At 34.9% G+C, this 13,099-nt stretch overlaps 1 protein-coding gene across 1 annotated transcript in view; it reads left to right on the top strand.

Annotated features, from left to right (window-relative positions):
- The window catches only part of nfat5b (nuclear factor of activated T cells 5b), an 83,468-nt gene that overhangs the window by 33,949 nt on the left and 36,420 nt on the right, over positions 1–13,099 (top strand). The window contains exon 2 of the mRNA XM_073835651.1: positions 9,893–10,018. Within this exon, the coding sequence (XP_073691752.1) occupies positions 9,893–10,018 (126 nt within the window). The remainder of the gene's footprint in view (positions 1–9,892; positions 10,019–13,099) is intronic.

Here is a 13,099-nt window from a genome sequence, read left to right as displayed (position 1 = left end):
TGACAGTTGGCATTTCTGCCTGACGAGCCTTGCAGCCACTTCACAAAACCTGTTTAGCTAGTTAAATCAAGCAAGAAGATCAAGCCAAATTCTAACAAGAGGAAAAACTCGAGGGGCTGAAGGTAGAGGGGGTAATGGGGGGGGGCTTGACGGGCCAACAGCCAAAAACTCTGGAGCTCTCGCGTAACCCAGGGCTAATCAGAACAAGCGCCAAGAATCCGCAATAGTGAATGAAAGTGTGAATGAGCGTTCTGGATCACTTGCATAATGTGTTCTTTCCTTTCTTTACTTTTCCCTTTCAACCACAGTTCAAATATGTTGAGCTTTTTGGTTGAATGCTATGAATTTCAGTTTTTCCGTCTTCCTTGTGTGGTCGAACGTCTGTATCATAAAGAGTAGCAAGCACCGCAGGCCATGCTAAATAACATAAAATGGTAACACTTTACAATAAGGTTCATTAGTTAAACATTAGTTAATGTACTAACTAACATGAACTAACCATGAGCAATACATTTGTTACTGTATTTACTAATCTTTATTAACATTAGTTAACGGAAATACAGTTGTTCATTGTTTGTTCATGTTAGTTCACACTGCATTAACTAATGTTAACAAAATTTTTATAATGTATTAGTAAATGTTGAAATTAACATTAACAAAGATTAATAACTGCTGTATAAGTGCAGTTCATTATTAGTTCATGTTAACTAATGTGGTTAACTAATGTTAACTAATGAACCTTATTGTAAAGTGTTACCCATAAAATAAAATAAAATAAAATAAAAGCAAAGCAAACAAAGCATATTCTTAAATCTTCACACTGCTCCTTTTCATACAATTTCATGTATGCTGCAATTGTCATAATATAATGTGCCAAGCATCTTCCCAAACTTGTAATGACAAGTGCTAATGAATTGACTGCTGTAACAAAAAAGAAGTTATTTTCCAAATAATATTTTTCTTAAATACTCAATTTTGAATTTTACAATTTTAAATATTACAATACTTTCTTATTTTGTTTAATATTTGTAATTAATTAATTTATTTATTTGATCATTATTGATATATAATGCAAATTTTTGGCAATTTTTTAATGTAATTAATCTCAATCACACGGCTTATCATTTATTTATTAATTCATTTATTTATTTTTAATGATTTATTTCTTTGTTTGTCTATTTTGATTATTTAAGAATGAAGTAATAAATAAATAAATAATCAAAATAAATAAATACAAAAATGATAAACTGTCATTGAGATTTGAAAAATTGCCAGAAAGTTTGTGATTTATACATTAATAATAATAATAATAATAATAATAATATGGATATGAACATAAATAAATACAAATATTAAACAAAATAAGAAACTATTGTAAAATTTAAAATTGAAAAATTAAATCTTTAGTATTTAAAAAAACTAAACTGTAAAATTGTAATATACATTTTTATGACTGTCTTAATTTGTTCATCTTTCAGCATTTATTTTGGTGGAAAATTGCTTCTCTTTTGTTTACAGGAGCCAATTTATTAGCACTTGTCATTACAAGTTTGGGAAGATGATTGGCACATTATATTATGACACTTGCAGCAACATGAAACGAATTGCAAGGATATTTCACCCAAAAGTTGTTTGAAAAAAAGCAGCACAAAGATTTCATTTTCTTCTTTTTTCAAATTTCTTCTTTTGTCTTACATGTAAAAAGCAAATCTTCTGGGTGTAAAACAAGACGTGGAAGAGTAAATGTCTGTGAACTATCCCTTTAATTCAGCGCTAGTGTGTTTTGGCATCAAATCTAGTCTGAACAAGAAAGGAACTGGAAAGTGAGAAATTTGCTTTGTAGAAGCAATGAAATCATAATGTTTACCAAGTTAATGATATTGCTCTTTGTTTTTTTATTTTCCCTAGTGAAAGAAAAACTGTGTTTTGGGACATGAACGGCAGCCACTGTGTCTTGTTTGTGTGGGAAGAAACTATGCAGCAAAATAGGAATTTTCTCTCTTAAAAATGAATGGAAACACTTAGAAACAGTCCAGGTACTGATTCTGCAGCCGCAGTCTTAGCGCACAGCGCATATTTTCTGTCTATGTGGTTGGCAATCTGTTTACTTGAAGGGCCCTGTGCACACGGCACATGTTCCTGCATGTGCAGACCAGCCTGGTAATACAGGGAAAGAGCAGGATTTGGGTACTATCATGTCTTATAAGTGATTAATATGCATGGGGTTTTTTTGCATAAGAAAAACCTACTGATGTTAATTAGTAGCAGATGCTATTACTCAATGTACAAGTAAAAGCAAGTTATAAATCAGAGTTGTGGGGATACAAAAACAAATTCCTAGGATACGATGATATTGATTTGCAAGTCGGTTCTTTATAAGCAACTTGTCATGACAGGTCTGTAAAATTTCACTATACCTTCACTATCAATACATGGTGAAGGTGCAAAAAGATGCATCCTCCAGAAATGAATTAAGCTTATATCAAATACAATGGTGTTTTAAAAATGTAAATTCCATACTTCTTGGAACTTACTGTGGATTATAAAAGGGGAAAATCAAGGCACTTTAGCATTTTCTTAGGAAATTATGTTTTTGAGGAAAACATTTCAGGATTTCTCTCCATATAGTGGACTTCTATGGTGCCCCCGAGTTTGAACTTACAAAATGCAGCTTCAAAGGGCTCTAAATGATCCCAGCCGAGGAAAGAAGGGTCTTATCTAGCAAAATGATCGGTTATTTTCTAAAAAAAAAAAAAAAAAAAAATTTACAATATATATACTTTTTAACCTTAAATGCTCGTCTTATCTAGCTCTGTGTGTACTTTGTGTAGAGATTAAAAAGTATATAAGTTGTAAATGTTTTTAGAAATGAATCGATTGTTTCCTTGATAAGACCCTTCTTCCTCGGCTGGGATCATTTAGAGCCCTTTAAAGCTGCATTTAATCTACATTTTGGAAGTTTAAACTTGGGGGCACCATAGATGTCCACTTCAGTGGTGTGAAAAAGTGTTGGCCCCCTTCCTGATTTTTTTTTCATTGTTTGTCACACTTTAATGTTTCAGATCATCAAACAAATTTAAATATTAATCAAAGATAACACAAGTAAACACAACATGCAGTTCCAATTTTCAGTTCCAACACAGTTTTTGAATGAAGCTTTTTATTATAAAGGGAAAACAAAATCCAAACCCACATGGCCCTGTGTAAAAAGGTATTTGCCCCCTAAACGTAATAACTGGTTGGGCCACCATTAGCAGCAACAACTGCAATCAAGCGTTTGCTATAACTTGCAGTGAGTCTGTTACAGCGCTGTGCAGGAATTTTGGCTCACTCATCTTGGCAGAATTGTTGTAATTCAGCCACATTGGAGGGTTTTCGAGCATGAACCACCTTTTTAAAGTCATGCCACAACATCTCAATAGGATTCGGGTCAGGACTTTGACTAGGCCACTCCAAAGTCTTCATTTTGTTTTTCTTCAGCCATTCAGAGGTGGATTTGCTGGTGTGTTTTGGATCATTGTCCAGCTGGAGAACCCAAGTTCGCTTCAGCTTGAGGTCACGAATAGATAGCTGGACATTGTCCTTCAGGATTTTTTGGTAGACAGCAGAATTCATGGTTCCATTTATCACAGCAAGTCTTTCAGGTCCAGAAGCAGCAAAACAGCCCCAGACCATCACACTATCACCACCATATTTTACTGTTGGTATGATGTTCTTTTTCTGAAATGCTGTGTTACTTTTACGCCAGGCGTAATGGGACACACACCTTCCAAAAAGTTCAACTTTTGTCTCGTCAGTCCACAGAGTATTTTCCCAAAAGTCTTGGGGATCATCAAGATGTTTTCTGGCAAAACTGAGACGAGCCTTTATGTTCTTTTTGCTCAGCAGAGGTTTTTGTCTTGGAACTCTGCCATGCAGGCCATTTTTGCCCAGTCTCTTTCTTATGGTGGAGTCATGAACACTGACCTTAATTTTGGTCGCTTTTTCACTTTTTCACACAGGGCCTTCATAAAAAAACCCTTCATTTAAAAACTGCATGTTGTGTTTACTTGTGTTATCTCTGAAACATTAAAGTGTGACAAACATGCAAAAAATAAAAAAATCATTAAGGGGGCCAACACTTTTTCATACCACTGTATATGGAGAAAAATCCTCAAATGTTTTCCTCAAAAAACATAATTTATTTAGGACTGAAGAAAGAAAGACATGAACATCTTGAATGACAAGGGGGTGAGTGCATTATGTGTACATTTTTGTTCTAAAAAGTGAACTACTCCTTTAAAGTCCAGACAATGATATTTGGAAAAAGTAATGGTGGTTGTGCAAGAACTGTGATTTTTTTTTTTTTTTTTTTTGGTCTCAAGGCTTACAAAATCCACTTTCCTAGGCTTGTTTGAGTTAGAAACAGAGAGTGTCTGTTGGTCCCCGTCTCGCCTCTCTAAACTGTGTTGATGGCCATACCGAGAATTTGCCTTTACCTGCCCCCATGTTTGCATCTATTTCTGGCCGTATAAGAGGTGAATTTGTTCTCAGAATTTAAGAGGCCTCTAAACACACAAGTGCATTTCACACTTTATTTTGTGTAGGACTGCTTAAAATTTTCTTTATATTATACATGCAGATGGAAAGAGTGTGCACATACAGTGTGCAAACATCCTCAAATCTGGAAAATCTTTTTTTCTCCTATGTGCAGAGACTGCTATAAGTAAGCCATTTGTAGATTGTCATTCCCTAAAGAGTGTAAACGCTGTGGCGTTCTATAAACATGTTTGCTTTGTTGAGTGGTTTAATATGTCAAGCTGTTTCAGCCAATGGCATGACTTGGGGGTGTGGCTACCTGTCTGACCAAAGAGAGATGGAGGGAGTTGTGTTTGAAAAAACCTGTTTGTAAGCCATTATCTGTTGTGATTCCATTGATGCCACTAGTGTTCAATGAGTTAAACTGTTGTGTGGCTCTATACTAATCATTCAGCTGATGAAAAACGTCTTTCAAAACATTTCAAGACAAAAGACGCATTGATTGTAAAAAACTGGACAATACCTAGTTGGTTCCCAACTGTAAACCCCTGGAGATTCATGAGGAAACTGCAGGTAGTTTGTGAGTTGATGAACTTTAATAATTAAATCATAAAAATTTTAATTGGAAATGGAAAACAAATAAGGCTGCACAGTTCTAAATATTACAGTACTTTCTTTTTTTAAAAAAAATTATTTGTATTTATTCATATCCGTAGTCTTCTTCTTCTTATTATTATTATTATTATTAATTCATACAATTATTTATTTATTTATTTATTTGATCACTATTGATAAATAATCACAAATGTGTTGTCATTTTTTCAAATCTCAATCACACTGTTTATAATTTATGTATTTATTTATATATTTTGATTGTTTTGTTATTTCAGAATGAAGGAATAAATAAATAAATAAATAAAGGATAAACTGTGATTGAGCTTTGAAAAGTTGCAGAAAATGTTGTGATTATATGTCGATAAGGATCAAATAATTCAATAAATAATTAAATAAAAAAATGAAAATTGTAATGGAAAACAAATAAGGCTGCAGTTAACCAAAATAAAATAAAAATTGCAATATCATGCGAATTACATCGATCAAAACGCAAAAGGCTGCAATTTATTCTGATGATATTTATCAGAACAAAACAGAAGTACACAACACAGTATTTCTGAACAAAAAAAGAAATAAAATAATAATAATAATAAATTAGTTTAGTATAAAATCAATATGGGATATAGAAAATTAATAGAAAGCAGAATTTGGTAAAAAAAAAAAAAAAAACTACATTTGAGGAAAAATATATCCATAGGGCCTTAAATAAATATCCATAGGGCCTTTTGATAAATTACTGTTAAGTTTTATTATTTCAATTAATAGACATTTAAAAATTTAATTTAACAATTAAAAACTAGAGTCTAGAAAAACTAAAACAGAAGAAAACGGAATCCAGTAAAATTCATGCAGAAAAACTGAATTTGAAAAAAATAAAATGGAATTTTGAGAAATTAAAATGTATTTTAGTTCCATAATTTACACACGAGCAGCTCATGATCTGGTGTTTTCAGTGGCTCAGTTCATACTTAATGCAGATCCCATGCATGTTGCTTATTTTTGTAGACATACGTTTTCAACTTTTCTCAGTTAATTTGTAAAGCTGTTGTCAGTTAAACGGTCTAAAAGTCTTTTTTTTTTTTTTGTAAAAATTGAACCTAAGTGTGAATACCTTGAAAAAACAACTATTTCTAGCATTTAAGTGTGGCCTTTTTTGCCTGTAATTTTAGCAGCATATATAAATATATATATATATATATATATATATATATATATATATATATATATATATAATAACAATATATATTTTTCAGCAAATTATTCAGCCTAATACTTTTAAATCAATAATTTAATAAAAATCAATAAAAAAAATGCTCACAAAAAATGGAAATATTGCATTTGCTTAATCGCATGCCATGTGATCTGTAACTGACATCTAGAACCGTGAACATGCAAATGTCACTGTGTTGTTAAATTATTCAAATATTAACTGAATAATAATAATCTCAGGGGTTACTTCAAGGAAACATGTTTTGTCAAAGGTGTTTGGCTGACAAAAAAGTTTGGGAATCTCTGCCCTGCAACATTAAAGGGATAGTTCACCCAAAAATGAAAATTATTTTACGATGTCCTTACCTTTCTGTTCCTTGAACGTGTCAGTTGCGTTTCTGTCTATACAGGGTCAGAAAGCTCTTGGATTTCATCAAAAATATCTCAATCTGTTTTCAAAAGATGAATGAAGGTCTTACGGGTTTGGAACGACATGAGGGAGAAAAAATAATGATTGAGTTTTCATTTTTGGGTAAACTGTCCCTTTAAAACAGCACAAACTACTGATCAGATTGTATGTGTATCTTTCACAGCTTAATTTTTTCACATTTTTAATTAAATATGGTGTCATCTCTGACTAAGTTTTAAGGCAGGTGTGACAAATAATCCCTGAAACCACAAAACTGTGAGAGATGATCTGTTCTGAAACATCATAATCTCATTCAGACCCAGTGATAAATGACAAGAATGAAGGATTTGAGGAGCTTGTCTCTGGACAGATGGGCGACGGTTATAGTCTTTCATTTATTTATTTATTTAATCCTTTTTTGTGCCTACACTAAAAATAAAGGTTCTCTTTTGGCATCAATGGTTCTATGAAGAACCTTAAAGGGGTCATCAGATGCAAAACCAACTTTTACATGTTGTTTGAACATTAATGTGTGTTGGCAGTTTGTGTACACAACCACCCTACAATGATAAAAATCCATCCAGTGGTATTTTTTAATCTTTAAAAGTAAAATCCCCTTTGTAAAATCAGATCGTTGTCAGCTTCTTGTCGTTGTGATGAAACACAGTTGATTGACATGAGCGTCTTACCTTAGCCCCGCCCTCACCGAGCAGAAACAGTCCGAATACGATCGCCATTGTGTCGACTCAGGTGCAGAGGAAGACTCTAATTGAGCGATTGAGGTGTTCTGTTGTTGGATGTAATACTGAACACAGTGGTCGTCATTTACTAAAGATTTGCCTTTGTTACTGCATATGCCTTTGTGTTTGTGTGAATCAATGCTGATGCAGCTTCACCCACAGCAGAAGTGAATATAAAGATTTTTTATGCATCTTTGTGAATGGCCTTTCTTAATAATGTGCTTGTTGGCAAGTTTCGCCGTTAAACGTGGCTAAACGTGGCTAAATGTGGCTAAAGTAAACATTATATGTCTCGTAATAGCAGAGAGGGGCGGGGCGAGCAGAGCTCGGTAGCATTTAAAGGGGCCATGTCTTAAAATGAGCTGAATTTTTGCAGAGCTGATTTTGACAAGGTAAAAGGCTGTTTTTTACACTACTATTGAGAATTTTTAACAAAAGTGTATTAAAGACTAGGGATGCTCATATTGACCGTTTAACCGTTAACCGACAGTAAGAATTTTAACCGATTATTACTATCAGTTAAACGGGTTAAAAGGTTTTTTTTCTATTCTTTTTTTTTTTTTTTTACGTTTGCTGCATGGTGAAAGAAATAATGCTATTTGTAAGTTATCTGTTTACTCACGCGCGCGTGTTGATGCGCCTGTATATGCAACTCAGTGGCAAGTGGCGTTATTGGGTTATCAGAGAGTGAATCCGTGAGTGAATGTATTCAAATTCTGAATGAATTATAGTCTAGAAAGTGCGCAATAGGCGCTCCCGTTACAATCACTGGAAAGCTGTCACTCATCCTAGAGTAGTTCATCGCAATCTCATAAAGTTATTAAAAAGTAATAAAATAACCTTTACACTGCACAATTAATCTCTTATTTATATAATGGCAACACTTTCTTTGTTTTAATAAGAGAGTTCGCGAAAGTGTAGAAATCAGCAAAACTGAAACCGGCACTTTGGTTGGTGAGTGGATTGTAACATAGCCTCCTCTGATTGGCCACAGTGATAATCAAATCAACATACCTGTCTGTGATTGGCTATTGCTGAACGCTGTAAAACACGCGCTTCTCCACACGCATATGACAGTGGATGGAAGTCCCGAACCGCAAATTGAAAGGGTTTTTGTGATGGTGTGTTTTTTTCGCGGATCTAAGAGTTAACAGGCAGCGGTCCTGCCTATCCGTACAGCATGTGGACATGTTCAAAACTAGGCACACTGAGGTATTGGCTGGCCTGCTATATATTTTTATGTCCGACGAGAAGAATAAGACCGGTACAGTTCTTCAAAGCGCATAAAAGGATTCAGTGTGTTTTAGTTTTGTCATCTTAATTAGCTAGTTATTTAATTTAAACATATTTAGTGTAGGCCTGTTTATATTATTCTTTTTTTTTTCATTCAGATTTTCTCTGTTCTCAGAAGCGCTGCTGATGCATGATAATTTAAGTATATGTCAATACAGTTTTTGTTGTTGCTCTGTATGCTGCTGTTTGCACGTTAAAATAAAACATTTGCCTGTATTTTTAATGTATCATCACAGATACTCGTGCATTCTATTTTTATTTTAAACTAATTTATTATTCTAATTTTATCAGTTAACGGTTAATGTTCGGATAACGAGCAGCGGTTGTTGATCAGGAAAATTAACCGAAATGAGTATCCCTATTAAAGACTTTTCATTAAGACCCTACATAATCATGTGAACTTGTGGAAAATGGGCATCTGATGACCCCTTTAAACATCCATAGAACCTTTCAAATGTAGAAAAGGTTCTTTATTATCGAAAAGTGTTCTTTAGATCAAAATAGTTCTTTAAGGAACTGGTTACTGAAAGGTTCTTGGTTCAGTTTTTCTATGGCACCACTGCAAAAACAGTCTTGGAACCTTTATTTTTAAGAGTGTAACTGCTGGGATCAGTGGGTTCTCAAAGCCCTCTTCCCCTTGTAGCAGCCTTGTTTTCAAAGTTGTACTCATCAGAATAGAGAACAAGGACAGAAGGCATTGTGTTCATGTTCTGTTAAAATAACGCACTACAATCACAGAGCGGTGACTAAGGCCTCTGGCATGCCAAAAATGGTATTTATCACTTACTATTGGTGTGAAATAAGCAGTCAGGACTTTTTCCGTGTTGATGGCCAGGCAGGTCAACGACCAGGCCGTGTAGGGTTCAAAAAGACACTGTATACCTGGAATTGGACTGACAGATGTAGAGCACTTTTATGGTCATGGAAAAGTACTGAAATAAATGGTGTGCTGATTATCACCCCTGCCTGGCGATAATCCACTTGAAATGAGATATTGGAAATTCACTGCATATATCAGTTGCCACAAAGAAATCTGTGCAAGGCTATTTTGACTTGCTGCGTTTTACCGTCTGAGACTTAATAGATTTGTCTCTCTGTTTCCCCCTAGAATCAGTATATGACCTTCTCCCGAAAGAGCTGCAGCTGCCATCTTCAGGAGAGCAGAACGCAGCCACTATGAGTCAAAAAAGTGGTGGAGAGGCAGGACCTCCGCCGTCGACGGCTCTCGCCGCAGGTAGGCTTTGCTTTCACCTTTTAAACCGTCTTTTCTCTCAGATGCTGAAGGCTGGAGTCAAGGCCTGCATCGTGATGCATATTCACCTGCCTGCATTTTTTCTGGTTCATAATTTGGTTCATGAAAAATGGAGTCTACATGACGGGTGGTTTGTGGGGAGGGTGTGGTGACATCAGAGTAAAGTCGTTTCAGAGGTGGAGCATGATTTTGATAAAAGATTACAGACGACTGACATTTCTTTCTTTGGAATAACAAGTACTGATGAAATGTTCACAATAAGATCAGGAATGTGCTTTAAAACATAAACGGAGACATTTAAGCACAGAAAGCTGTTTTATTGGTAAAAATTAAAATAATACTCGATTACTTAATTAGGAAAATATACCCGATTGCATTTAGATTTGTTTGTTGTCTAAACATAATTTTGTTGGGCCTTGCTGAAAAAAAAAAAATATATGGGAAACTTTAAAAAAAAAATAGTTTATGTAGAAAAAAAAGATTTTACATAGGAAACAAAACCTTTATTGGGGCATAAGAGTAGCAAATGTTGTTTGCAAATGGTAATTAAATATACATTTTTAATTCAACAAAATAATAATAATAATAAACATTTAAAGTTATTTTTATAAATGTTATAGTAATAATAATAATATTACAAATAATAAAAAAGACACTCAAAAATACTATTGGAAATTACATTTGGCTCTCCAGCATTTTTGGCCATGTACACACTGCAAGTTTCAGGAGTGACAACCGCATTTAAATGCAGGAGTGAGTCTCGTAAATGATTGTTCCATGTGTGTGCGGAACAGCAGTAACTCTCCCATTTGAAACATTTTCCTGTCTTGGAGGAATAAGTAAGAATTTTGCCATTTGGCATCTGCCATTTTTTGGCTAAAGACTATTTTTTGTCCGGTGATTTTAACTGAACTACTGCTGATAGACAAACTGTGTTTTGCTTATGTTCGGGAGGCTGCTTTAGAGATCGCTGTCTTGCAATGTTGCCATGTCCTCGTATTTACAAATGCTTTTAGGCATGTTGTTTGGTCGTAGCTCATAAAGCTAGCCACTTAACAGAATTAATAAAGTGGTCTTTGGCAGATATGAGATTATTTTTATTTGTGTTATAAAACATAAAGCATTTGTGTTCTACAGTTTTTTTGTGCTTGTCCTTGTTTATTATTTTTTTCTATTAAAGGAGTAGTTCACTTTCAGAACGAAAATGTACAGATAATGTACTCACCCTTTGTCATCCAAGATGTTCATGTCTTTCTTTCTTCAGTCGTAAGGAAGCATTTCAGGATTTCTCTCCGTATAATGGACTTCTATGGTGCCCCCGAGTTTGAACTTCCAAAATGCAGCTTCAAAGGGCTCTAAACGATCAGAGCTGAGGAAAGAAGGGTCTTAACTTCTTCTTTTTTTTTTTTTTTTTTTTTTAGAAAATAACCAATTGTTTCACTAGATAAGACCCTTCTTCTGCCTGGGATCATTTAGAGCCCTTTGAAGCTGCATTTAAACTGCATTTTGGAAGTTAAAACCAGTGGCGGCTACTGGTCTGTCAAATAGGGGAAGCTCATTTTCGGTCTACATCATAAAATTGTCTATTTATTTAAAAGTAAATTCTGCCCTACGTTCCTTTTCAAGAAAATGGTCTGTGACCCTGTCGTACCAACTAGGCGTCTTTTCCAGTGACTTTTCGTGTGCAGTTTCATATGAATGAATGATCTAAAAAATATATTAAACTCTGTAAAAGTGAAACAAGGAATGTGGTGTATAATTGTGTGAAATGTATGATGAAAATCAAGCAATTTCGCCAAGCAAATATACAGAAATAGGTTGCAGCAGTTTTTATTTCGACTGAACTTGAGAAATCCACGATGGGACTGAGCGGCCGCAGAGAGCGCAAACGAATAGCTTCAGCGATTCCTTATAGGACAAAATCGCTGTCAGTCAAAAGGAGATGCAATCTTTCGACAGACCCTCCAATCATCACGCAGAAGCTCAGCGTCCAGGCCAGCCCACTCCTCATTCACCCCCAGAGACGCTGAGCGTCCGTGGGCGGGACATAATCGCAGCGTTTATCCAATGACCGTCTAGTTTCAAAGCACTGGAAAAAAAACGTTCAAAGCAGCCCCATTGAAGTCAATGGACGCTGGGCTTCAATGGGGAAATGCACTGTGACGCTACGGGAATGTATGAGAAGAAAATCAAGTCAGCCGACCTGCTATATCTAACTGATTCTGAACGAATTCGTCTTTGAGATGAACGTTTTCTAACGCATTTTTAGTCAATAAAATGTTAATACAATAGTACGTAATTTGACCATTAATTTTGTGACATTATAGGGGAAGCTGAGCTTCCCTTGCAGTCTTAAAGAAATCGCCACTGGTTAAAACTCAGGGGCACCATAGAAGTCCATTATATGGAGAGAAATCCTGAAATGTTTTCCTCAAAAAACACCATTTCTTTATGACTGAAGAAAGAAAGATCTTGGCTGACAAGGGGGTGAGCACATTATCTGTAAATTTTAGTTCTGAAAGTGAACTCCTTTAAGATCTGGCAACACTGACATTTAAATGCAGGGTTAGTGAGCGCAACTAGCCCTGTGTCCAAATGAGCTAAGGTTTAGACTTCTTTCACGGTATCTCACATACAGATGAAGACACATTTCTACATACATCACAAGTAGTTGTTCAGTTCAGTTACTTACACGCTGCCTAGAATTTCTGTAAATGCAGTTGTCACTTCCTGTATTTTAGTGAATTATGTGTGTACAGATTAAGGAGTAAAAGGTGAACTGACAACCGAATTTAGCTGCAGTGTGCACGTGGCCTTTGTCATTTTGTGAATGAACATAATTGGCTCAGTGTCCGATTTTGCTCAGAAAAATATTTAAGGCACAAAAAGAAATAAAAAAAGAATCTAAAATCTCTTTGGTATAAAATTCCAAAGGGAAAAATGAACATACAACATATATTCTCAGAAATGCATGTTTAATTGGCAATTATTCTTGCATTGAACAGTGTGGAAAGAAACTGTCCACAGTGAAAACACTCCTTTACTCCCTCTTTTCTTTTGAGT

Source organism: Garra rufa, chromosome 3 (genome assembly GCF_049309525.1).
Source record: "Garra rufa chromosome 3, GarRuf1.0, whole genome shotgun sequence".
NCBI lineage: Eukaryota > Metazoa > Chordata > Actinopteri > Cypriniformes > Cyprinidae > Garra > Garra rufa.
This window is presented reverse-complemented; position numbering and strand designations above follow the sequence as displayed.